This window comes from Entelurus aequoreus, linkage group LG03, assembly GCF_033978785.1.
Source record: "Entelurus aequoreus isolate RoL-2023_Sb linkage group LG03, RoL_Eaeq_v1.1, whole genome shotgun sequence".
NCBI lineage: Eukaryota > Metazoa > Chordata > Actinopteri > Syngnathiformes > Syngnathidae > Entelurus > Entelurus aequoreus.
Genome location: NC_084733.1, coordinates 9061929 through 9089914, shown reverse-complemented (window position 1 = coordinate 9089914; position 27986 = coordinate 9061929). Strand labels below are relative to the sequence as shown.

At 40.1% G+C, this 27986-nt stretch overlaps 2 protein-coding genes and 1 non-coding gene across 7 annotated transcripts in view; 1 reads left to right on the top strand and 2 right to left on the bottom strand.

Moving 5' to 3' along the window:
- Positions 1 to 7130: 7130 nt before the first annotated feature.
- Positions 7131 to 7204, bottom strand: trnai-aau (transfer RNA isoleucine (anticodon AAU)). The gene has a single exon. It is a non-coding gene; the product is annotated as a tRNA-Ile (tRNA).
- Positions 7205 to 7531: 327 nt separating this feature from the next.
- Positions 7532 to 16481, top strand: LOC133645427 (zona pellucida sperm-binding protein 3-like). 2 transcript variants are annotated; one of them, XM_062040266.1, is made up of 8 exons: positions 7532 to 7996; positions 8066 to 8178; positions 12164 to 12270; positions 12334 to 12508; positions 15415 to 15532; positions 15604 to 15683; positions 15746 to 15777; positions 15916 to 16481. In XM_062040266.1, exons 1-8 carry the CDS (start codon positions 7598 to 7600, stop codon positions 16440 to 16442), a joined length of 1551 nt encoding a protein of 516 aa, XP_061896250.1. In that variant the 5' UTR covers positions 7532 to 7597; the 3' UTR covers positions 16443 to 16481. The 2 variants fall into 2 exon arrangements, with proteins under 2 accessions (XP_061896250.1, XP_061896249.1); XM_062040265.1 differs by having other exon boundaries at positions 15746 to 15834.
- A 238-nt stretch (positions 16482 to 16719) lies between these two features.
- LOC133646099 (uncharacterized protein KIAA1522 homolog) overlaps positions 16720 to 27986 on the bottom strand; it is an 80673-nt gene continuing 69406 nt past the window's right edge. For all 4 annotated transcript variants that reach the window (XM_062041105.1, XM_062041104.1, XM_062041107.1 and 1 more), the window contains 6 exons: positions 26877 to 27020; positions 26706 to 26749; positions 26497 to 26623; positions 23687 to 23794; positions 18409 to 22059; positions 16720 to 17405 (listed from right to left, as the gene is read on the bottom strand). In XM_062041105.1, the coding sequence (XP_061897089.1) occupies positions 17350 to 17405; positions 18409 to 22059; positions 23687 to 23794; positions 26497 to 26623; positions 26706 to 26749; positions 26877 to 27020 (4130 nt within the window). In that variant the 3' untranslated portion in view covers positions 16720 to 17349. The remainder of the gene's footprint in view (positions 17406 to 18408; positions 22060 to 23686; positions 23795 to 26496; positions 26624 to 26705; positions 26750 to 26876; positions 27021 to 27986) is intronic.

The following is a 27986-nucleotide window of genomic DNA, read 5'->3' as shown; positions in this document are numbered from 1 at the left end:
CATGTTTAGATACAAACTGGCTTTTTAACACGGCTCATTCATGACTTGACATGAAAAATGCTATGCTATTTAAAAACAAACAAATACTTCAATAGTAATAGAGCACACAATGGAATCACAGTACTTTCTTTACATGAAATCAAGTACAGTGGTAATACTAAAGGCAAATGCCCCTGAAGTTCGACAATTTATATAATTGTGAAAAATACAGTATGTCCATAAAGTGTCAGTGTTTCACACCAATCAGCATATCACGCAAAACCTCTGTTCACGAAACAGGAAATTTGTTAAATCTGTGTGTGTTTGGTGTTTTTGCCACACTTATTTCCCAAAGATTGACCTCTGAAACCTCTTGCATTAGGTATACGTTAACATACCTTACAAGACATCAGTACACTACTTTATCTTTGTTGGGGCACAGGACTCTTAACAATGATCTAATATTTTAGTCATGTTTCACTTCGTGCATCATCACTTATTGAAAAGGTTATGGAAGAATGCAGTATTTTTTTTAAAATGTTTTACAGTTACCTTATACTTGTATGACGGTCTATCATTTAAAAATGTTAAATTTCCTCTTAGAACATGGAACATATTTTTTCTATTTTCATTCCGAACCCTAAGCCTGTTTTGGATACTCTAAACAAGGGCTATTCACTTTTTTAAAAATCCCTGAAGGGCCACATCACACTTATGGCTGCCTTTAGAGGGCCGCTTGTAACTGTGAACAATATGTGAATGTAAGTGTTATATTATTACACAATTGCCTATGCATTCAACTATTGTATACATTTTTTAATTTTCATTCAGTACGTGTCCATGCACTAAATTAGTCCGATTTCTGAATAGTTCAGCTCTAAATGTGCCTCCTACAGCCCATGGAAACACCGGACTAATACACTTGGAGTATGCCATTGGAAACCAGTCGCGCTTGCGCCAGCCTCAGAGCACTGGATATAACCCGGAAGCAGATACCATTCAATAAAAACAGCAACAATTATAATGAAGAGGAGAATGTTTATTTGCTTTTCAAATGAAAAGAACAGAACATTTCAAAGTGCTTCGAGGGTACAAAAAAAGAAACAGAGATTAATTTAATGACGTAACTAAGGAAATGTTGAATATCGGCTTACAGTAATGCAGACTCCCAAACGAAATATGAAAGAGAATGAAGCACTTATTACAAAGTACAAGGAAATAATAAAGTGTACACAAACCTTTCCAAAATGATTAACAATAACGCTGATATTCCACACAACTGACAAGATAGTCCAGATAAATAGCAACCAAGTTAATCTGGAACAGTATCCAGTTGGGGCATCTTTTTCTTCAGATTTAAAACTCCTTCAATCAATCCACAGAGCCTTTGCTGCCTTATGAATGCACTCAGAGACATTCAAAAAGTTTTGTTTTCATGATTCTTAAAAATTCCTTCATAAAAACGGTCTGCCGTTGGTCTTTCTTTACTTCGGACCTGCCTCCGCTCCAATACATTCTTGGTAGTAGCGTCATGTTCGTAGCGCAATGGAAGGTCATTTTTTGATGCTGTTTGCTATTTAACATCAGCATAGCCATTACAGACGTAATATTTCTAATCTGTGTCAGTATTACAGCAGACATCACAACATAGCTACTAGGCTATTTGCTTGTTAGAAGCCACAGACGCCTAGTGTGACGTCACTGCGCTAAAAGGAAATAAGCGTTCACAAATTATTTACAAAATAAGTGCTGCCCCTCGGTCCTTAGCTTTCTGGATAAGTGGCCCGGACCACTGGCCCCATAACAGTTCAGTTGAAAATCCCTGCTCTAAACTGATATGTCATTTATACTTTTCTCAGGACATTCAATTGATCGCAACTGAACTGTTTGGTCTGTCTTAAAAGATGTTTTGCTTCTCATCCAAGTAGGCTTCATCAATTCATGCTCATAGACTTAGATTTAGATCTGTTACACTCATTAAACACATTTAAAATTAATTTCTACTAAGAAAACATTACGGGCATACAGTAGTCAGTATTGTCTGGTCAGCTTGTCGGTACTGGGAAATATTGATTGCTGGATTTTGTTGGATTTTTTTCTCCCCAAAAGATGATTCCATAAAACCACTTCTTAAATAGGTTACCAGTAAAAACAAAAACAAATGACTTACAATTTAAAAGAGAGAGAGAAGAAATAAGTGAATATGCAAGAATTTACTTTCTTGGGAACATCGTTAAGGGAGAACTGCACTTTTTTTGGAATTTTGCCTATCGTTCACAGTTGTTATGAGAGACAAGAACGCGCATGTCTTTTTTTGGGGGGGATTTTAAAGATGATTAAAAAAGCGCTTTCATTATGCGGCTAATGGGTCACCACAGTAGCCTTCAAAGTAGGGCTGGGCGATATATTGATATACTCGATATATCGCGGGTTTGTCTCTGCGATATAGAAAATGACTATATCGTGATATTCGAGTATACGTTCTCACGCAGTTGCTTTTAGCTGCGGGGCAGAACACGGCATGCTTTTTTCACTCTTCCCTGTCTCTCCTTCTCACAGAGACGTAAAACAAGCGCACCTTCTTACATACGTCACATACTGTCACGTCAGCAACGTCACACGCTCCCGCAGAGCAGACAGGTAGCGACATGGTAACGATAGCTGTGATGCTAACAGCTAACGGTTGATGCGAGTGGTAATACGAGAGAGAGAGGGTGCAAATCTGGTAACAAATGGAGGAAACAGCACGGGGTCCATCGTCTGGCGGTGGTTTGGCTTCAAGCGGGAATATGTTGAACATTTATGCGGCAAAAGCGTACAAAAAGTAGCAGCACTGCTAATATGTAGCATCATTTGAAAAGTCACCTGCTCGAGAATGAAGAGAGCTTCAAACTCCGCATGTCAACATCTCCGTTCGGTGCCACACCAACTAAATGCCCAAGCAACTATTTCCACATCAACACCTAATGACATATACTATTTGATATGCAGCTCATTTTTATGTGACACTTACTGAAATATCTTGTGTGACATCATGCACAAAAGTGCACTTTATTTGTTTTAAACTATTGTAGTGGCGTTCTGTACAAAAAGTGCACTTTCATTTAGTGTTGTTTTGATATGTCATCTTAGTGACACCATGCACAAAAGTGGACTAATAGCTTGTTTTAAAAGGTCTCTGACAATCTTGTACTTTCTGTTTTGAAATGACATGAATGTTTGTGCCACTGCTTAATAACTGTTTAATAAATACACTTTTGGTAAATTGACTTAGTTGTGATTTCCCTCTCTGCATGAAAGTTTAAAATGAGCATTTATTAATGCAGTTTGAAGAAGAATGTTTTAATGTAGACACATAGAATCATCATACTGCTGTGATTATATGCATCAAGTGTTCATTCAAAGCTAAGGCAAAATATTGCGACATATATCGTGTATCGTGACATTGCCCAAAAATATCGAGATATTAATAAAAGGTCATATCGCCCAGCCCTACTTCAAAGCCCTCTAAAACAACTTCAAAACCCTCCATCAATGTTATGTATACACACTGCAAGTATATATATATATAATGTAGTAACAGACACGTTCATTACAATATATATTATGTTCAATATTTACCGTAATTTGGTCATTTTTTGCACAGCCGGAACTCATTCCTCCGCGCATTTATTTGCATTTCCATACCAGAAACTGGAAAAAATGTTGCCGGCCAACTGGACCAAACAGACAACTGTCTATCGAGTGAGTCACACTTTGTATTGATCATGATACACGCAGTACGTCTCTGTGGTCTGGCTAGATGTGTACAAACAAACCATGACATGTGGGATAACACGTTACAGATACTGTAATATAATTGTTCATGGCTTTCAGTCAGTACAAATTGGTGTTTTATCACAGTGTTGTACATCACAAACTCAAATCTTATCTCTTGCCGTAGCTAGCTTTTACGGCTAATACCGAAGCACACCGATGTGCTACTATGCTAAACAAAGAGTTCCTCAGTGTTCGCTCTTACAACAACAATGTTGCTACAGCTTGGTTATTATAAGGGTTACGGAATGTAAATGAAGTATTGTTGATGGTTTTTGAATATATTATTCAAGTGATTTAGAGGTGGAATTGATTGCTCCCATTACCTGCATTGCTAGCCACCAAGAAAGAGCAGATTTTTATATGTTAGAAAGCGGAAAGAAAGAAAAACTATTTGTTTTTTTGTCCCTCATAATGATTGTGAACGATAGGCAAAATAAATAAAAAAGTGCAGTTCCCCTTGAAGAAATCAAAACAAACCCAAGGTTGACCATAATTAACATTTTCCAGCTGGTCGAGACAGACGACCACCCCAAAGCGTGTTTTTTCTTGCCTCCGTCGTCAAGCAAACCTCATGTGAGGCAGTTGGTTGTCTTTAATGTATGAGGACAGTGGTTCTAGACCTTCTCCATGTGAATAGGGCCTTGAAATAACTTCCATTGTGATTTGACGCAATATAAATTAAATGTAATTGAAATAAATAGATTTTTTTTACATTTAAAACACTTGTTTGTGGTCTTCATAACAATTATTGGTGGTGCTTTGGTCAACATTTTGCATAGTTTAGGGTTTACAGACCATTTTCAAGCCACTTTCTGCCCATCTATTTAGTAGGATGCACCGTTTTGTTGGCAAAGCCCTCTTCGACTGCGTCTCCACCCCGTCAGCCATGTTGTAGTTTTTAGCGCTTCCACATGGAGTCTACTGACAGATATAAGTTAGATATTTGTATTATAAATGGCAACAGTGGAGGAGTTTAGCATGCATGTATGACAGTCTGCCCCACAACAAGAGCATAGAGAAAAATAAGTAAGTTATTGACTACAACTTTTGACAACAACCAAAAAAAATGTTAGACTGGCGCAAAACTCTTTGTGTAAACCTCTGTCATAGATGGAGATATCCGCTGACATAAGGCAAAATACCTCACTAATGTCTCAATTTCCGAACGGCTAAATTGGAGCAAGTTTGGAAGAAAGCAAGATTAGATCTCTGCCATGCCTCCATTGTTTGGTTTAAAATGTACGAAATTTATGGGGATCCCAAATACACAAAAACAGGTAAAAACAGGTTTAAAAAAATTGGTATTGCAAAATAGGACCCATTTAACTGCTGTTGCTCCTTACCTCACAGAGAACCAATATTAGAGCCTACAAATTCAGTTCAAAACCAGAGAGAGACTAACATTTCTGCAGAATTAGATCCCTAACAATACTCTCCAATCTCTGTCGTAGAGGATGTTTGACTAGCATTTTTGCAGTAGGTCCTTAAAAAGGGCAAATCTTCTGTTCCATATGGAGGATCTTTGACCACTGTGAAGTATTGCTTGTGTAATCTATGCAAGTAATCTAAGCCATTTGGTGCAGTGAAACTTTAAAAGTATGTTTTTGCATTGACATTATATACAATTGTCCCTCCTCACGGTCCTAAGCTTTCTTAAAATGCGGCCTACGAGTTAAACTTCACATCCTATAATAATTAAAAACTGAGAAGTCCTCAAGTCTCTGGTATCATTTAATTTGTGTCGAAAAGAAGCAAGAGAAGACGATACAAATTTGACGAGGGCCCTTCTAAATCTCCTATCTTCTTCCCTCATTCAAAGTTATTGTTCCTCAGAGGAGTCTTTATTGGGGTAACAATGCTTAACACAAACAAAAGCCCCCCCTCACCCAGCTTAACTTCAAGTGGCTACCATTGTCTTTTATTGTTCTAGTAGCATATGTGCAAGAATGGTAAAGAAAAGAATGAGGGGGGTGGGCTTCATCTCAGCTGAGCGCTCATGTCATCCACATGACCCAGCAAGTCTTCTGAGGAATATCGCACACTAGCCAGTGAGGGAATTTGGATGGTCGGATGTCTCCATGTTATATACGAAAGGAGCCCTCCTTTTCCCCACGACCTCTCACCCTAACCTCTGACCTTTACGAACCATGGAGGATGAGGTTTTAAAATGGGACCAGTCAACCAGAGACCATGGAAAGTCATGCAGATGAGAACGACAACATAAATAATTCACACAAGTTTTATAGCTCCCCTGGGAGGTAAAAACACCCTACTCACACAAATCCCCTCCACATTGTGGCAGTGTGATCATGAGCAAGGCAAGCGTTCAACCTGCAAATATTATTTTCAATAAGATAATAGGACATTACATTACGTCACTACTTTGCCGATCAGATAACCACCCCCACTAAGGACTGTTTTCACTGCTGGACTCTAGAAAGAGGTTCCACAGCCTCCGAAGCAGAACCTCCAGGTTCTGTAACAGCTTCTTCCCTCAGGCAGTAAGACTCTTGAACGCATCATAATTAAATTATCCCCTCAACTCCCCCTAAAATGGATTAACTCGCTGGAATAAAAAGACAATATAACATACATCCATAAACGTGGATGCATGTGAAAAAGTGCAATATATTTATCTGTACAGTAACCTATTTATTTATTTATATATGCACCTTATTGCTTTTTTATCCTGCACTACCATGAGCTTATGTAACGAAGTTTCGTTCTTATCTGTACTGTAAAGTTCAAATTTGAATGACAATAAAAAGGAAGTCTAAGTCTAAGTCTAATAATCAGTCTTATTAAGTCAGGTAACTTAGTTCCAAGATTTTTTTACGCAACCATGCGTCTGCACCAGAGATATAGCTGTTTCATTCACAGTAACGATATTTTAGAAATTAATAGACAGCAATATGAAAGTAAAAAAACAGAACAAAACAAAGGCTTTTCTTTTATTGAATACAAAAAAATCCAGTTACACATTTATGCTATTACTGCCTGTAGTGGTCTGCCACCTGGTGGTTAAAGTGCAAACTCATCTTATCATTTACATCTTATCAGTTTACTAACACAATCGTAACAATAGTAATCACTAGGACGCACCTTTTATATTAACTTTGTAAAGACTTTTTCATTTTTTAGTTCTCTTGTAGTGGATGTCATTTAATTTAGCTGATATTTAAAAAAAATGTCTGTTAGATTGGTGCCAGTGGCCATTAACTATGTTGTTTTATGTGATATAGTCTATGTGATTATCTGATAGGTTACATAAATGTCACCTCAAATATATCGTAAAAAAACTACATACAATCAATAAAAAGTTGAGAAAATAATGGCCCGTACGGGGATCGAACCCGCGACCTTGGCGTTATTAGCACCACGCTCTAACCAACTGAGCTAACCGGCCACGATAAAGAACCGGTGGAAATCGCGGCTTTTGTGTTTCAACGTACATGAATCATGTCATGGACATTTTTTTTATGGAGTGCCTCCATGTTACTGACATGCTGATATTTTCATGGCAATTCATCCATATGATAAATTGAATAAAGACTAATACATTTTAAAGTCAACAAGAGATGGGTTCAATGATGGTGGACAGGTCGATTGGGACTCAGAAGGCTGGTAGTACATTGCTTTAATATATTTATTGATATTAAAGTGATTCAGTTTTATGCACGTCATTAAAATGTTTGTACCAAGGTCATTAAAACGAGCTTAAAGACAACCCTCACGGCTAATTGTCTCCAGCTGTGATTATAACGTGTGTTTACACGCGAGCAATTAGCGAGGAAAGACCATGCAAAGACGATATCTTTACTTCTTATTTGGCGCCTTAGCACTTGTTGGCCTTAATGGCTCTTCGTTAGCTCTCATGAGAGAAAGAAAGTTATCAAAATCTCAAAAAGCGTCGACATCAAACAAGTTTCCTGCCCCAGTCTTAATGGCTTCGCTGGGCCATTTTCAGCGAGCATCACAACCCAGGTCGACACCGTTCGACTTTGCTTACCTTCCTGACGTTTCCGTCACCTGCTCCACCACCGACCTTGTTGTCCGAGTCAAGCCTTCTTTCTTCGGGTTCGGTGCGGATGAGTCGGAGCTCAAGCTGGGCAGCAACTGCAAAGGCACCGGTGTCCTCCGACCGTACGGAGACTTCCTCTTCACTTACCCGCTGACGGCGTGCGACTCCAGGCGTGAGGTACCGCGTCGTGACCGCTCGTGTTTTTTTCTGCTCCCAAAAATGACTTCCAAATAACTTCCTTTACAGGCGACGCGCGACTTTTTGGTCTACAAATACATCCTCCATTACGAACCTTCGAGCAATAGGTTTCCAAGAAGGAAGCCTCAGATTGACGTCGACATTGAATGTCGATATCAAAGGTACCGTGTTCCCGTCACTCTTGAAATGAATTAATTTGATTGACTGAAACTTGTATTAGTAGCTTGCACAGCTCAGTACATATCCCGTACAATTGACCACTAAATGGTAACACCCGAAAAAGTTGTTCAACTTGTTTAAGTCGGGGTCCACGTTAATCAATTCATGGTAAATGGTACTTGCTTAGCGTTGCTACAGTTACTTTGAAAAAAACAATAGGAGACAGATGTGTTTTATGGTGCGAGAATGTGTGTGTGCATGGGTGAATGTTATGTATAATATAAAGCGCTTTGGGTCTCATTCCAGGTATAGTAAAGCGCTATATGAATAGAGACCATGTAACCATGGAAAGAATAGGACGCCACAATGTCTGTCAGACAAAATAAACAATAGATTTTGTCAAGCAATTTTCATTTAAATAAATCTTAAAGTACCACAGTATAAGCCAATGTTTAAAACGAAGCTTAGTCATTAAAACAGAAAAATGCTAGGACTAAAACACTCTTAGTGAAGCATAAGAAACAAAAATGCAAAATAGTGGCTTCTCTGTCTATTTTAGCTATTTAAAAAAAGACTTGGTCAAAAGATTTCAGTGTGTGCGTATAATTACTTTTTAAGAACAGTCAACAATACTACTATAATTGTGATATGAAATGCTCACATTGTTACATCCCTAAATAGTGTGGAAGTAATAGTCCAACCAAACATTAGTCGACTCAATGAAGGGCAGTCAAATAAGTTTTCAAAACTATCATCAGTGATTAAGCAATCTGCAAGAATGCAAGAACGCATATGTATTTTTGCTAAGAAAATTGACATAGTGACGCATAGTGACTGACAAGTAAATTTAACCTGCAAGTACTGGTTTGGAAATAGAAACATGTAGATTACTTTTATTAAAACTCTGTCATATTAGTAACGCCATACCGGAATCTGATTGTTTACATACAGATATTTTATGAAGATATTGTAATATGGGTATTGGGTTACCTAATGAAAAATATTATGAGTAAAAACTTTCTCTTGTTTCACTTTCACTGCACCTTTGGGGTTATTTGCCATAAATGTCCATACTAGGCTAGCGTAGATCACCTGAGAGTTAGCGAGTGTGTTTGCAACTTTAATGATGTTGTGATATATCACTCGGCCTCTTCTTCGAAAGAATCTTGAACTCTGACCCAGGATCTAGAGGTGTGCGAGTCAATCCAATATTGATAAGAGTGATACTAATTGTACAGTCAGATCAATATTAGTCTCATGAAATCAATAGTTTCTGGTTCTTTTAAGAAATGAGTTTTTTTTGTGTTCACATTGTTAGTGTAGTGTTATTGGTAGACTCAGATACAGTGGTACCTCAGTTTTCGTTGCAAAAAGTCTGTTATAGGCAGAATCGTGTGAAAACCAAAGCCATTTTTGTCCATAAGAAATAATGGAAATCCAATTAATCCGTTCTGGACAACCAAAAATATTAACACAAAACACATTGCATGGAATTATTGATAATAATACAAACAATGTGTGATATGAATATATGCAGTTATGTTTTTGTTAATACTTTCAATTCAGATTAATCACTTTTGAATTGTAATTACGGTAATCGCAATAATCAGTTATTGTTTGCATAATTGAAAATTAACTTTAAAAACACCCCAATATTTTGGCACAAATGCAATTTCACTGTCAGAATGTCAGACAAAATGTTTTACTTGAATGTAAGTGATTTTTGTGCTCAACACCTGGTAACAGTTTCATATAAAGTCTAAATGTTTATTTTGAAGTCGAATTTGCCACCAAGCACACTAAAGATGCCCAATCATGTCTGTTTTTGTTCAGTCAACTTGCAGCATTTCTACCAAGCAGTTGGTGTTGGGGTATGTTGTTCAAATGTAAAGTGCAATAAAAATAAGATCTATTATTATTATTATTATTATTATTATTATTATTATTATTGTGGATTTTTGCCATTTGCAGCATTTTCCTGGATCTTGCAACGTTTTGTGATGTTCATGTGAAACTTACAAGTAAAACACTATCAGTATTGGTAATACTGTCCCTGTGCTTATTTGCTATCGGTTCTAAATGTACAGTATCGCACACACCTAGCAGGAACTCTCAGGTACCACCAGAGTAGCATCAATTTGTTGACTACACCTACAGGGGTGTACAGTATTGGAATGAATATAAAACCACCTCAAATTTAAGATGATCCATTGTTTTCAAGTGAAATAACAAGTGGTAGATTAAAATAATAGGGATATATTACGCATTAACTTGAAATAGGTGATCATACGTGAGGTTTGGCTCTCTAAGATAAGCTAAAAACATTAGCTAGCATTCACACTGCATGGTCTGTGGCATCAAAACAGTTTAGCATAAAATTCAAGATTCAAGATTGTTTATTGTCATATGCACAGTTAAACAGACAGTTTGCCGTACAATGAAAATCTTACTTTGCTAGTCCACCCTTCAACAAGTCACACGGTACTTAGCTAAAATAAAAATGTATATACAAGGCACAGTAAGTAACATTACATTATTGCACATTCTGATTGACAGTCAATAGTATAAATATGGAAGCTGTCTTTTCTTCAAAAAGATACAAGTAAAATGGGGGGGGGGGGGGTGTAGCATTCACATGTTAGCATTCACAAGCCTGATGGCCTGTGGGTAGAAACTGTTTGTCAGTCTCGTAGTCCTGGATTTCAGGCTCCTGTATCGTCTGCCTGATGGTAGGAGGCTGAAGAGACTGTGCTGGGGGTGTGTACTGTCCTTTATGATGGTGTGTGCTCTCCTGGTGGCCCTGGTAGAGTACATGTCCTGTAGTGAGGGGAAGGCTGCTCCTGATATGTACTGAGCAGTTTTAATCACTCGCTGGAGTGCCTCCGGAAGGAATCAATAAAGTACTATCTTCCTGTCCTTAGCAGTGCAGTTTCCATACCAGACCGTGATTGAGCTGGTAAGGACACTCTCAACCGTACTTCTATAGAAGTTGCTGAGAATTTTGGGTGGCATGCTAAATTTTCTCAGCCTTCTTAGGAAGTACAGTCGCTGCTGGGCTTTCTTTATTGTTTGTTGGGTGTTGTGATCCCAGGTGAGGTCCTCGCTGATGTGGGTCCCGAGGAATTTAAAGGTTTTCACCCTGTCCACCTTTGTCCCCCCCTATGTACAGAGGTGTGTAAAATGACATGATTGGGCAGCTTTAGTGTGCTTGGTGGCAAATTTGACTTCAAAATAAACATTTAGACTTTATATGAAACTGTTACCAGGTGTTGAGCACAAAAATCACTTACATTCAAGTAAAACATTTTGTCTGACATTCTGACAGTGGAAATTGCATTTGTGCCAAAATATTGGGGTGTTTTTAAAGTTAATTTTCAATTATGCAAACAAGTAAATAACTGATTATTGCGATTACCGTAATTACAATTCAAAAGTGATTCATCTGAATTGAAAGTATTAACATAAACATAACTGCAATAATTGACTGTAATACACAAACCTCTCCAGTAAGTAGCGCTGTTGGACTCAAAGTTGGCTTTCATTCAATTTTATAATGCAATGTAAAATAAATTCCACAAGATACTTGTTGGATTTTATGTAGTTTGATACGAACATGCATTTCCATGTTTTGGTCACAGCACAAAACAATCTGCTAGAATGTGATATTGTAAAAAAAAAAAAAAAAATAGTGGGTGTTTTGATTGATTGATTGAGACTTTTATTAGTAGATAGTACAGTACATATTCCGTACAATTGACCACTAAATGGTAACACCCGAGTAAGTTTTTCAACTTGTTTAAGTCGGGGTCCACGTTAATCAATTCATGGTGTCTATTACATAAATTAAATATGCAAAGAAGCATGAGTTAAATCATGCTGAACATTTGAAAGAAATGTGTGATTTTGACTTTGGGATGTCTGTAAGGAAGTATATCCTTTATTTTGTTGTGTGTGTGTGAGAACTTGACCCCTGTTGTATTTGTACAGGTACCACCATGTGTACAAGCTGGCAGTCAAGCCCACATGGCAGGCTGCTGTTGTGCGTAAAACCCTGAAAGCGCATCGAAGCGTGTTCCTAATCCAAATGATGGATGGTATGTCTTAAAACTGTACACATGGAATATAATGTCAAAGTAAAACCAGTGTGTTGAATTCAGATTCATGGAAGAACCCGGTCAATACTCGGGTGTACCAACTTGGTCAGAAGGTTCATGTACAAGTCTCTGCTCCACATCTGCCCGCTGGAAGGAAATTGTACATCAACAGCTGCCACGCTTCACTAGCTAGCAGCTCTTCTTCATCCCACAAATACACAATCATTGGACATTTAGGGTATGGATAGAGTACAGCAACTATTAACACTATAGGGCCATTCCAGTGAATCAATGCCATCTGCGTACCCTTTCGAGCTGCAATGATTAATCTGGTAATTCAATTAGAAAAAAGATTACGTTTATATTCAGTTGCTTTGGTTAATCGTTTGAGTGTAACTAATAAACATTTGTAAAACACGGAACGCATTGAGCACCCGGAAATTTAAATACGTGGAAATAGTTCCCCGTAAGGCCACTGCAATATAATGCACATGAGCGCGGTGGTGTGAGGGAGCTGCTAACAGTGCAGTTTTCTTTTTTTTACTTAAAGGCCTACTGAAACTCACTTCTACCGACCACGCAGTCTGATAGTTTATATATCAATGATGAAATCTTAACATTGCAACACATGCCAATACGGCCGGGTTAACTTATAAAGTGCAATTTTAAATTTTCCCGGGAAATATCCGGCTGAAAACGTCTCGGTATGATGACGTTTGCGCGTGACATCACGGATTGTAGCAGACATTTTGGAACAGCACGGTGGCCAGCTTAAGTCGTCTGTTTTCATCGCAAAATTCCACAGTATTCTGGACATCTGTGTTGGTGAATCTTTTGCAATTTGTTTAATGAACAATGAAGACAGCAAAGAAGAAAGCTGTAGGTGGGATCGGTGTATTAGCGGCAGACTACAGCAACACAACCAGGAGGACTTTGAGTTGGATAGCAGACACGCTACCGTGAGTACAGCTTTGGCTTCCAAACATTTGATCGCTTGCCCGTACGTGCGTGCCGCTATGTGCATGTCACGTACGTAACTTTGGGGAAATATATGTGCTGTATGAACTTTACGAAAGCCACAACGCCGTCCACCGCCGTGCCGCTGTCTGGGTTGACTTCCTCCGTCTCGCCGACCGCAACGATGATCGGGTGAAGTCCTTCGTCGCACCGTCGATCGCTGGAACGCAGGTGAGCACGGGTGGTGATGAGCAGATGAGGGCTGGCGTAGGTAGAGAGCTAATGTTTTTAGCATAGCTCTGTCGAGGTCCCGTAGCTAAGTTAGCTTCAATGGCGTCGTTAGCAACAGCATTGCTAGGCTTCGCCAGGCTGGACAGCATTAACCGTGTGGTTACAGGTCCAGGGTTTAGTTCAGTGTCTCCTGAGAGTAGAAGTAATAGTAGTATTGTTGATCTTCGGTCTATCCTTCCAGTCAGGGACATGTTTCTATCCGCAGTTAAGCAGGATGCTATCACGTTAGCTCCGAAGCTAAAGTGCTTCGCCGATGTATTGTCGTGGAGATAAGTCACTGTGAATGTCCATTTCGCGTTCTCGACTCTCATTTTCAAGAGGATATAGTATCCGAGGTGGTTTAAAATACAAATCCGTGATCCACAGTAGAAAAAGGAGAAAGTGTGGAATCCAATTAACCCTTGTACCTAAGTTACGGTCAGAGCGAAAAAAGATACATCCTGCACTGCACTGCACTCTAATCCTTCACTCTCACTTTCCTCATCCACGAATCTCATCCTCGCTCAAATTAATGGGGTAATCGTCGCTTTCTCGGTCCGAATCACTCTCGCTGCTGGTGGGAATGATTGTAAACAATGTGCAGATGTGAGGTGCTCCACAACCTGTGACGTCACGCTACTTCCGGTACAGGCAAGGCTTTTTTATCAGCGACCAAAAGTTGCGAACTTTATCGTCAATGTTCACTACTAAATCCTTTCAGCAAAAATATGGCAATATTAAAGATTAAAGTACCAATGATTGTCACACACACACTAGATGTGGTGAAATTTGTCCTCTGCATTTGTATTGCGAAATTATCAAGTATGACACATAGAATGGATCTGCTATCCCCGTTTAAATAAGAAAATTTAATATCAGTAGGCCTTTAACTCAGACGTTAAAAGTGCAGTTTCAATATTGATGTGCATATATTTGGAAAAAAGAATGGTAATGGCAAGCAGAAAAAAGTTTGAACTATTTTCTCTGAAACACGCATTGAAGCTATGAAGTGTTTTATTTGATTACTCTATTAATTGAACAAACTAATCAATAGATTAATCGATTACTGAAATAATCGATAGCTGCAGCCCTAACTTCCAGGAAATAAAATGTATAAATGTACCATATAATGAACCGGCACATTGAACTGATTGCATATTTAATGAATACCGTTTTTAAAACTATTTTAACACTGGTAAAATAGCATGTGTTGCTTGTCCTGTCCTATAATTTTACTTTACCATGAAATACAATAATTCAAATCCCTCAGAAATTTTCTATTTTTTGTACAAATGTATATTACTACTTATGTCAACTATGCATTAAGCTTATTTTCTTAAAAAACAAAAAACAAACACAATTTAGTTAAGATTCACACACATTTTGTCCCATGGTTTTCACTGTGTTTTTACCCTAACATATTAGCCCCTCTGAAAAATGTGGAATATGCCATTAATCACATGGTCCCCGGGATGTATCATTCAGATCCAAAAGTAATTTCACTCATGTTTTTTTTTATATTTCAACAACGACTGGGGTGATCTCAGTACAGTCCTGTTACCCTAAATTGTATTTTCATTTTTTGTTGAATCACTTTTGATCTGCTGAGTGTCAACATGCTAACAGCATAAGTGCTCTTTTGCTATATTTCATGTATTTCATCTATGCTAAGAACTCACATGTTACTTTCAGTCATGTTAATCAAATGAGTCGTCTTTGACTTAGGGACCATGTACAAAAACAAAACCAGTTGCCTGAGATGGGCTAATATGCTATAAATAATACTAATTTAGAGTTGAAAAAAGACAGAAATGTACGTTTATTTACAAGTTAAGAGGAAATGGCACCGATGTGGTGGAATGGCCCACATATTGGTTACTCCGTTGGTGGTGTTTAAGATGTTCATGCTATCCACAGTTGCATGCTGGACAGCAAGCGGTACCCAGGAGGGGCTTCTCAGTTCATCTCTCACACAAACAAGACCTTGAGATTCTCATTCCAAGCTTTCCAGTTCATTTCCAACCCAGACAAAGAGGTGAAAAGTAGCAGCCATTGTTCAGCTCTCAAACAAAAAAGTTATTTAAGCTTTTGTGTGTCTGTTCTTAGATTAGGATTCACTGCAAATTATTTGTCACATCAGAGAAGCCAGGTCCAGCACACAAATCATGCACCTACAAAGAGGACAGGTGAGCCTAATGATAATTTCACTTCTTTCCAAGTGGAATGAAAATATTTGTGCATATGTTAGGTGGAGGGCTCTCTCAGGGGACGACTCCATATGTGAGTGCTGTGATTCACGATGTGAGACCTTCAAGTCGCACAAAACCTTCATGGAAGGTGTGCGGTTCTACTTAAGCTGCCTTTTGCCAATATCTTTTTTACTAGTTCAGTTGCATTATAAATGTCAAATCTTTTAAGGTTCCGTAAGGAGTGCGTTGCTGGTTGCCGATGAGCCGCTTGCAGAGGAAGGATTACTGCCTGTCAGAAGACAAAATCATCTCCAACACCCAAGTGCGAATGGATTCAAGAATGATGAAGATGAAGGAACAAAAAGGCTAATTCTAGAAAAAAAGAAAGAACTTGCAGTTGAGAAATTTGCCAACCCAAAGAGGAAAAAGTCAGAAGAGAGCGTTTCAAATGAGTTCGGAGAAAATGGATCGGGATACGAAGTTGAGGACGACTTTTCAGAGAGGCTGAAGGAAGAACTTGGAAGAAAGTTAGTCCAAGTCAATCAAACAAAAGGGAAAGCGTTGCATGAATGGCTTCAGTCGCAGGGAATGTTAGCGTCACAAGTCACGCAGCAGAGAAATGTGAAGCAACTTGAAGACCCAGGCGACGAAGAAAAGCGTAATCGCACAAATGGGACAGGAACACTATTCTTTGAGGTCCACAATGATGAGCAAGGAGATGACAAAGAGCGGACCTGGTATTTCTCATGGAGGTAGCTTCTTCACGCTGCCATCTCAATAAAATGTCACATTTCAGTTAAGGGGTTCATTATTTTGTCTTTCAACTAAGCACAGCACATGTGAACAGTCTCCAATCGGCTCGAAGTGTATGAAAAATACTTAGTAATGAATATCATGTTAAACATTCCTGAACACTAATAAATACAGAATATATTCGGTAGTTCATTCATCGTTCTGTCCTACAGGTATTCGGGTCAACCATGAAATAAGCACATGAAAAATCTTTCAATCAAATGCATTAACAAGCAGAATCTTAGTGTCCATAAATCTTTATTCTTTCCTTTTTATACATGATTTATTACATTAGTCTCTGAATTAGGGTTCAAAGCAGAAATATCCCACTATTTGAGCCAAAAGCAGCAAAAAATGTGTTCTAAAGGAATTTCAGTATAACTTGTCATTTACTGACCCCAGATTACATTATGGGTCATGAACACATAACCTTAAATGAAAAGGTGACAGTGAATTTATGAGAAAAGAACACACATTAATATAAGAGCTATGCATAAACACTTGATTTATTGGTCACAACTTACATCCGTTGGGACCCTCTTTGTTTTCAACAGCAAAAATAACTTAAGATTCATTTTCTGTCACACGTCTTTGGTAAATGACATCAACATGCTATATTTACAGCCCAGCGTCTTTAAGTCCCGTTGTTGGAATTTTGATCCCACATAGATTCAGCAGGATATATGGTACAATCGATTTCAGAGAGCAGGAGGCATTACTTTTCTCTCGCACCAGTAAAGCTGAGAACGAAGAAAACGGAGTTATAAAGTTACATGTCCGCTGGAGAAAAAGACCCACACCATTTGCATCAAAGTGACATCTTGTCATCTCACAACTTGCAGTGAAACCATCTCGTCTTCTTGTGGAAGGATCATGTCTCTCCTTCAGCAATACCTGATGCTGAGTCATGCCTTTTTTCAGCTGAATCTGGAAATGGAGAAAGTACAAAGTTATTTTCTACGAAACTATCTGATAAGATTTAGTCAGTGTTCTGCTCTGCTCTGCACTTTTACAACAAATGGAAAGAAACAACAGGAAAAAAGCCATAATTAAAATTTTTCAAATAAAGCTTGCCAAGCTTGTGGCATCATCTTCAAAAATAGTTGAGGCTGTAATTGCTGCCAAAAGTGCATCAAAATACTGAGCAAATGGTCTGAATCGTTATCCATCCATCCATCCATTTTCTACCGCTTATTCCCTTCGGGGTCGCGGTGGGCGCTGGAGCCTATCTCAGCTACAATCGGGCGGAAGGCAGGGTACACCCTGGACAAGTCGCCACCTCATCGCAGGGCCTGAATCGTTATGTACATGTCATTTTTAGTTCTTTTTTTAAAAATAAATTTGCAAAAGATTAAGATTAAAGTACCAATGATTGTCACACACACACTAGATGTGGTGACATTTGTCCTCTACATTTGTCCCATCCCCTTGGGGAGCAGTGGGCAGCAGCGGCGCCGCGCCCGGGAATCATTTTGGTGATTTAACCGAGGTTATGGGTCCCATTTTTATAGTCTTTGGTATGACTCGGCTGGGATTTGAACTCCAACCTACCGATCTCAGGGCGGACACTCTATCCAAAATTCTACATTTCTGTTTTTTTCTGTAAAGATGGGGTGCTCAGTGTAAACTAATGAGTAACAAAATAACTTATGATTTTAGCAAAAGGCTGCAACAAAACAGAGTGAAACATTTAAAAGGGTCTGATTATTTACGAACCCACTGTAGGTCAAAATATGTTGTTATTTTAAAGGAAACACTGACATAGTAGCAAAGAAAAAATCTATCCTTTTTCCAAAAAAATCTAGCAGGTGTCATTTCACTAATATTAAAAACAGCTTCATTTTGTGTGTTAAAGACAGTTTGTCTTATACAAAGGGCATTATGGTAATCAGGAATTAACTAATAAACATTGCAGAGTATTCTGTCTTACCCATGATGCTCTCTGGTTGTGCTGCATCACTGCCTTCTGCATCCATGGCCTTTGTTTTGGGTTTCTTTGCAACAGGTGGTGGCCTCTTTACTTTCTTTATCAACTCCGTCTCATTAATCTCCGTTGTAGAAATGTCTCCCTGTGGCTTGGTCTCTATCACCACTCTCTTGTTGTTCTTCGAAAAGATAAAGTTTGCCGTGCTGGTGGGAGAGTGACCGGCGTCTTTTGGCGATGTAGGCAATTGGAAGCTGAGGCGAGGCGCAGAGCTGTCTTTTGACCTGGCAGCTGTCCTCATACGTATGGCCTCCTGTAGGTTCATGGAGGGAGAGCTTGTGATTACTGGAGACCTGAGGACCGTGGGTGCACGTGGAACAACATCCGACTGGGGTGGAGTTGGTAGGGAGGCGGGTGGAGATGTGGATGTAGGAGAAGGTGTCAGTATGATTAAGGATCTTCTAATGGGCTTCTGAGGAGCCTCACTGGGCAGGGTTGTTTGGACTTGGTCATTGAGTTGTTGAATTGTCAAGAAGTCCTTAGCTTTCGCTGGCTCTTCTGCTATGGGAGGTTCAGGGCTGCTTTTTACAGGCCGCAGTTTGACCATCTGCAGAAGGGAAGGGGTTACCACACGGAGATATTCTTCTTGCACAGGAGATGAGGGCTCAGGGCTTTTTTTCGCTGTGCTTACAGGACTAGTCGAGTGCAAAAGAGAGTCCAGCCCCCCCATGGGAAGAGGTGGTGGCACTGGAATGCCATTAGGTGGAGAACAAGTTAGTTCCTCAGGCTTCTCTGGTGAAGAAGGGATGATAGCTTCATTCTGAAGCGAAGGAAGGGCTTCATTGGTAGGGACCTCATCAGTGTTTGGGGGTGCAGCTTTAAATGCAGGGAGGGGCTCCAAGGAAGGTGGAGGTGGAACACTTTGAGGCGGAGTGATAATTTTATTACATGAAATCTGTTCACTTTGAGATTCAGATGAGATGGTCTCATGTTGAAGGGCCATTTTCGCTTCCAATGAATGTTGGAGTAACTTTAGGGGTTCAATAGGGGGTGGTGGAGGAGGAATACTTTGCGGTGGATAGAGATTGGAAACTGGGGTTTCCTCTTCAGGAGACAGAGAACAACTCTCTTGAGAATATGCAGGAGCAACCACCTCAGAACACTGAACAAAGATTGGTTCAGCAACTTTAGTACAGGGATCCTCTTTAGCCTTAACTAAAGGTGGAGGGATGTTTCTTGTTATAGCAGAATGGAGCATTTGAACCAAGGGAGCTTTAGCTATCACAGCTGTAACCTCTCCAGGGGGTGGCGAGGAACCCTTTTTAGGTTTTGGAGAAGAGACGTCTTTGGATGGAGGAGAGATGACCTCTGTAATCGTCGAAAGGGTTACAACCGTAACTGGTGGAGGACGGGCGGCGTACGATGGCGGAGGAGGGGCTGTGTACGATGGCGGAGGGGGTATACTTGGAGGTGCAACCACATGTGAGGTTTCAGACCCCTGCAGTTCAGGCTCTGTGACCACAACAACAGATGGAGTGGTACTGGAGGAGTGAAGCTCTGTAATTATCGTTGCAGCAGGTACTGACTTGGGTGGCGATGCCGGCAGGGGCGCAATTAACCCTCCTTCACTAATTAAGGGTGGAGGTGGGAGGGGGAAATCTCTCTCATCAGGCACACTCACCACTTGTATTATTGGTGGAGGTGGTGGGGGCCAGGAGGAGTCATAGGACACAGCATTGTTGACCTGTCTGCCAGGAGGCTCAGGAGGAAGGTGTGCCGGAGGAGGAGATGGGGATGGAGTTGAGCGTATTAATGAAATGGCATGTATAACATCCACTTTAGTCTTCACTTCTGATGATTGTGTGGATGACGTTTTGTCTTTGTCTCTCTTCGCCGCTAGCCTTTCTTCACGTTTCTCTACAGCCTTCACTAACATTCCGTTCAGTATGTCATTTACTCGTACATTTTCATCCTTCTCGTTCACGTTCCCATTCCCTTCTAAATCAACTTTCTGAGTCAGTCTTTCGTTGCTTATTTGGTGAACCTCATTCGCATTCAAAATTGCACTTTCTTCAACTTTCCGTGTCTCTAGCGCATGTGCAATTCCAGCCATAGCCCCCACCGTCTGATTGTTCCCTTTTCTTTCTCCTGCTAAACTCCTCACAGAGCCCTCGGTAGACACAGATGTAGACACACAAGGAGATGGCCTCTGTTGCCTTCTGTCTTTTGGATTCTTTTTTATAATGGCATATACATTGTCCGGAGCTGGGGGTCCCAGGAGCAATTCAAAGGTGCGTTTGTTATGAGCCCAGACTTCTGGAGGCGGAGCTGGAGGTGCATGGACTTTGGGATGTGGAGGGATGTCAAAAAGTTCTCGCAAGGTCCTCACTGAGGGGCTGACGCTTGCAGATTCCACATTGTCTTGTTGAGACATCTTATCCTTCATGGATTTGCTGTTTTCATGGGTTTCAGACTGTGAGAGGGGTGATGGAGCTGAGGAACTGGGAAATAACCTTTGAAGCTTTGCTAGGATCCCTCTTTTGTGCTTCGGCGAGGAGCTAGAAGGCTGAAGCTGCGGGGATGTGCAGTCTTGACTTGAGTAGCCACTGGAAGGGGAGATTATTTTGCTAAAATCTTGCAGTGGTTCTCTCTTTTCTTGTGAAGAAGAAATGATCTTTCCCGCCTTGGACGATTCACTGGCCTGTTGTAATTTTGACAAGTTAAATAACACAGAACCTGTGGAGTCCTCCAGAGAGCTGGTGTCCCCGTTGTAGCCAGGACTGTCCATGGTTGTAACAGGAGAAGCTTCGGGTTCATCAGTTCCCCCAGTTGGAGCTGAGACACTTTGAGGAGAGGACTCCTTTAAAATGTCCACCGCTTCTGCTAAATCCCGTGACCGCCGCTTCATCTTGTTGTGCAGAGAATAAGAACGGCTTGGGGGAGGCGGGGCCCTTTTAGGCTTCATGATGGAAAGGCTGCGAAAATGCCCATCCCCCCTCTTGCCTCCATTTTCCTTGTTTCTGAGATTGCCATTGAAGCTGACTTTAGAGGATTTGCTGATGGAGGAAGTCTCATTGTCGTGAGAATTATCCTTTCTAGAGGCATTGCCGCTGGAGATGGTTGAAGAGTCAGACACCAAAGTCTCTGAGGAGTCAGAGTGGCTCCAACAGGAGGTGTCTGACAAGTTGTAAGGGTTGTGGTGGGAGGAATAGGTGCCTTTGGAGGCTTTGGAAGAAGTAGTTCTACAGGAGGTGCGGGATGGGGAGGGGCTAGACAAAAGCAGGCTACTCTTGCTGACAGTGCGGAGGCTGTTGCGACTTTGGCCACGGCTGATCTCCACCACCTCAATAGATGGTGGCAAAACAGCATTTGGGATAATTTTGGACATGTAAGTAGCCTGCGGAGAAATTAACATTACAGGGGAGGGCATCTCCTGCTGGAGACTGTTGGCAGTGGTCATGGAGGGAAAAGCCACTGACTGAGGCCTCTGCCCGTCCAACAAGTCAGGGCCCAATCGTTGCAGCAGCGCCAGGTCATCCACATGACTAGCATAGGTCTTCATTTGCTCCACACTTAGGGGTCCTTGATGGTCGCTGTCACAGGGCTCATCGTTGAATCCCTCTTCTCTCTCAAATTTTGAAGGCACCCTGTCCAATCCTAATAAAAGAAGGGCTCGTTAATATAGGCTCATTTAACTAATACAATGAAACCTCTAAATCATACGATTCAAGATTTGTATTTTTTTTAAATCTGACTTTTAAGTCACACAATATTTCAAACTGTCACACATAACAAAATTATGTCACCATAGTGCGAGCATTTAGGACACATTCCAGGAGGACTGGTCTCAATAAGGGATGTTAAGCAAAGACAGTGAGCCTAAACACCAGAAGCGACTGGAAAGTGCAAAACTTCATCACTTGTTATCAGAGTTAAGGAGGAGTGTTTAAGTTGTGTTTTATTTTAATATTTAAAGTAACACATTTATAAACATCTATAATAAGTACAAATGCATTAGGCATTTCAAGTGCTGTCTGCACTACCAGTTAAGAGTTTAAAAGGGCATCATATTGACCTTAGAAAAGATTATTCGTGTTACTGTTATAGGAAAATTTGATCAAAATATGAACAATTTGCATTACCAGCCTCCTTAATCACAGCACTTAATCAGACTGTTTTCCTATTCAGAAGTTCCACTCTAGATTATGTTTGACTTTCCAAATGAACTTTTGCTATTGGTTTTATTTATCTGACGTCACATCCGGCTCATTAACTATGCGAGGCTCGAAGTGGTGGGCCAGTGACAGTCCATTGTCAGTGTGTTCTGACAGCATTTTGCCTTTTTGGAACCGTTCAAATTGCAAAAGCGATACAGGTTTCATCAGAGTTCCTCGAGAGGTAATCAAGACGAGCAAAAGATGTCAAGATTTTATGAAAGACAACGTAAAAAGTGGCACGCACTCCAGACCGAGGGAGCAGAGTCAAAGAACGCACGAGTTTGCAGTGATCACTTCGTTAAAGGTTTGTTTGATATATTTTTTGTGTTGAGTATTTCCCATTTAAGTATTATCTTGACATTTGCATTTTATGTTGTTTTAGAGTTCTTGAAACTTTTTTTTGCTACTCGGCGAGTCTAAATAAAAGAAAGAAAATGTGAGGGAAACCTAAAAGAGTTAAACTTTTACCAAAGCCAACAATCATAAATGAAACTTTCAGCACATACAAAATGTTGACATCTATAATAATATTTTGATAAAGACGAGAAAAAACATGCATACTCGTAAATGGCGCATGCAACCACAACAACAGCAAACATGGCTGTAGACGCAAAGTTAAATCATGAATGCAACCTCACCCGAGCAAAAACTATGTATGATTTATTCGGGAGAGTCTTGATCCCAATTTCCTTGACCCAGCCTCACACAAAGAAGTTGTAGACCTCCATGCTTTTCCAATTTTTCATCTGTTTTGTCATGTAGAAGATGTACATCTGGCGCACCAGATAGTTCGACATATCTGGGAAAGTGACTGATGGATAATCCTTGAGCTCATTCGCCAAATCTTTTTTTTATATATCGTATATGGATGCCATTGCATAGTTTGATTTTTTTGCCCTAATCTGCTTTTAATGGGGAAGATCTAGGCCCCTTGCCTACTCCTATAGTTCTCACACTGTTTGCTGCACAGTAGCCATGTTGGTTTGGTGGCCCACCACATCGTTTACTTCCGTTCAAAAGTCACGTAACTGAATAAAACCTATTACTTAGAAACATAAGGGGCATACCTAGTTCTCGTTGAACATGCTGAGGAATGCCTGTCGTCTTCCTGCGTCGTCGTCTTGTCCTGCCTTTTTCCGACGGTTTCCCAGAGCTTAATGGCCTGAATGTTGACTCTGGACGAACAGAGACAATAAGAAAAGAGGACTCTGCATAAGGCTAGTTAAGAAATCATTTTGTTTCACTTTCCACACATCAACATAATTAAAGTCAAATCAACCTGCATATGCCAACTATTTAAATTATCAGGACTAATGTGTTACTGCACATGAAGTCCTGTTTATTTTAGTAACAGTCAGGGACAGCCTTGCCATTAGCCAAACCCAGGAGCACAGATTTCCAGGGGCCCCAAAATGTCTCATAGAAAACTATTATTAAAGTTCTCTTCCATCTAAAACAATGCTTTGTTTTTTTGTTGTAATTTGTGGGCTTGGTAAAATACCTAATCAAGCATGCTCGTTTTCAACAGCCCCACCCCTCTTCCTGCTTACGCAGTAGACTATCCATGCTACTACGCATCGAAACAACCCTTTTGGCACAGTTTTATAAAGATGCAACAGGGTTACCCAAGTAGAGCGGAGAAGACGAGTAGAACGTTTTTCAAGTTTTTACGATTTTTTTTTTTTTAAATCGAACGCATTATTGCAGATCTGGGGCCGTACTTATCAAGCTTCTTAGAATTACTCCTAAGAAGTCTGCTAAAAGTTGACTTAAGAGTAAATAAATTCTTCGCTGAAAGCTGCACTTAAAAGTTAGTTATCAAGCGTCTTACTCACACTTTCAGCGAAGTGTAGGACTGAATCTTAAGTGTCACACTCAGAGCTGAATTACGACGTTACTATGTGCCGTAAACGGAATTTTAGGTGACGTAATTTCTGTGTCCATAGAAATGACCAATCACGGAAGGTAATCCCTTGCTCGTCATCAAACAAAGATGAACGTTCGCGCACGTCTCTCGCCTCAGTGCCATCCCCTGCTGGCAACTCCTAACCACTTAAGACACCTCTGAAGGTCTCTTAAATATCGTGGAGAGTAGGAGTGATTCTTAGACTTAAGAACGTTGATAAAAAGCTTTTATTCTTAAGTTTGAGAGTAGGACTAAATTTCGCAAATTTTCAGGACTTAAGTATAAAATGGCACTCTAAGAAGCTTGATAAGTACGACCCCTGGGCATTCTGCGGCCCACGGGCCGCATCCGGCCCTTTGTGCGTCCCTGTCCGGCCCGCGTGAGGCCAATTATAAATTACAAAATAAATTTTAAAAAGCATTTATGTCGAGTGTGCAATACAACGGTGCTGCTTTTGTTTTGAAAATCGTTATTTTTATTACTTGCGTGTGGACGTATGCGTGTGCGTGATTGTGAGTGAATGTGAACAGCTGCAATCACAAATTACAAAATAAAGTTGAAAAAACATCTATGTCGTGCGCGCAATACAACTGTGCTGCTTTTATTTTGAAAAGTATTATTTATGGGCGTGTGTCCGTGTGTAACCTGCGAGTGAAGGTGCACATGCAGCGACAAGTGATGCACGGTTTACACCCGAGACGCTAAAAAGAGAAAAGTTGATGAAGAATGACGTGTTTCCAACAAGACATGGACTGCCAAGCAACATTCCCTCTAAGGTGCGTGCCTGCGCAATTGTGCACTGCGCAATTGTGCACTGCTCAAGCGTCCGCTGCGCGCAGCAAATATATGCCGCGCACCAAATCAAATCCCATCTGAATTCTAAACAAAATAAACATATTTATTCTATGTAATTTTGCAATGCAACTTTGAGTGACAGTGACAACAAGCGGCCCTAACGGTGTTCGTCAACACCGTTCAATTATTGCAACGTCTATCGAGATGCTTCGAGGACAGGAATTATATCGATCACTTTATTGAGCAAAACTGTTTATATTCGGACATAACCACACCAAAAACATGAGTAAAACAATTCTATCTTGAAAAACTAGTCATTTTCTGCCGTACAAACCAGGCCAAAACCAACTTGTCATCTGTCACCAACACGCATAGCACTAAACCACTGGTGCGTTTATGGCCACACAAAAAGTCGGACAACTCAAACACCACACAAAGTTACACTATGACTCCTCAGTCATACGTGTGCTTATTTTACAGTCATTTATTATTAATGTTAATTTATTTATATTAGTCATGGAATGCTGTTACACACACTATGTTGAAGTATTATTATTATTATTATTATTTATCTTACGGTATATATCAAAAATAATATTGAGCAAAATTTAATTGAAATATTGTCGATGTAGCCCTACAGCAGTGCTCGGGTTGCTCATGCGGCCCCCGGTAAAAATTAATTGCCCACCCCTGCATTATTGTCATCAAACATGAGAGCATGACAAAATTACAAAGACAAACTACCCAAGGTGCCAACCTTAGTGACACTGAATGTATGTCATCAACACAGCAAGCACTGTCAGTGCAAGATGCAAGTGGGGAGTGACGCTTTTTATCACAAATATGTGAGTATTAAAGCGCTCAAAATGGTAAACTATTGTAACTAAGGGTCTGTTAAGATGTAGTTCAAGTTTGTCATGTATGAACTCCAGAGGCAACAGTCTCGTCTTGTTCAAACACGTCCAACGTCAAGAACTCTCTTTTTCCCACCAGTCACACACTTCCGGCCTTGACAATAATAGCGCTACACGTCACATTCGGCCCAAAATAATGATTTCCCAAAAATGGCTTACACTTTATTGAATGTTAATTAATGTTCATAGTCATTATGCGGCTTGCATGATAGTTTCTAACAACTGATTTACCATGTTTTTTTGTGCTTTTTTTTGCAGTTACCTTGCCTGGTGAGTCCAGAGCGGGAAGACCTCAAAGACACGGACGACTTCACAGAGGCCGTGTCAGGAATGGTGCTGTCAGACGTAAACCCCCCACCCTCTCCGTCTGTCTGGACCGTCATCATCGACTAACAGGAGCATAACACACATTAATTATGACAAACATTCAGAATCTTGGAAAGTTTGAATAGTTAATGGATTTTCACTTACAATTGTGCTTTCATTATCTTGGAAATCTACTCCAGTGTTGGTTTCTACAAGGAGAGCAACATTTTTAGTGTTTATTAGGTGAAATTCTTTGGCATAATTCACTCGGGCCGTTATGAATATTTTGGCACTAATAAAGCACTACGCTATGAAACTGTCGGCGGCGCTTCATACCTTCCTGCCGCATCATTTTCAAGCCTTCCAAGGCCTCACTGTGAAGGTCCTCCAGGTACTTGGGCCTGCTACCTTCAATGAACACGTTCTCCTGAAGCAGGGGAGGAGGCAAGGTCTTGTCATCCTCATGCAGATTTAGCGCACCTTGAAGGAGAGAGAAAGCCACGAGAGGTGATCAGCATTGGGACTGAAACAGCAGATTAGCTGCCCATACGGACACCAAAGCAGCAATCATGTTGCTGCAAGACACATTTAAGCCCAAACAAACAAAACAAGAGGCCGACTGCAACAACAGAAAAAATATTATTGCGATTAAATCTTTGTTTCACTCATTGGTTCAGGATTAAACTTTGGCTTTGAGAATGACGCAAAGGATTATCAAGTCAAAAGATGTACAATTTATGATGGGATTTGCACATTCTTCTGGACTCCATCTAATCTCATTAGACAGTGAAAAGAGAATGAATATGTCTGTGCAAGCAGAGTATGAACTAATTAGGAGATGCTGTGATTACGTGACAAGGACAGTGGACGCCATCCAGGAAAAAGATAACCTATGAGATAGAAATGGTATTCAGTCACATGTTGACTTCAAACATGTGAAAAACCTGAAGAACCACTTCTTATGACTAATGAATGTCTTACTTGCTCACACTCCAATCACCACCGTTTTCTATGTTATTGAATGCAACATTTATTTATTTTTTATATTACATCTCAGCTAAAAAAAAATACTTAATAGAATAATAAAGTATATATTATAATTAATTCTTTGACCGGTTACCCACTGGGAGGCGCTACAGATGCATTAAAACAAGAACGATAAAATTCAAGAACAGTTTTTTCCTGAAAGTCATAATCACTCTAAACCACATATGTCAAACTCATCTGGCAACCTCATTGTATGTGGTCCACCACGTCATTATTGTGGTTCGCTACATTATTTTATGTGGTCTGCTACATCATTTTATGTGGTCCGCTACATCCTTTTATGTGGTCCGCTACATTATATTGTGTGGTCCGCTACATCATTTATGTGGTTCGTTACATTATATTATGTGGTCTGCTACATCATTTTATGTGGTCCGCTACATCATTTTATGTGGTCCG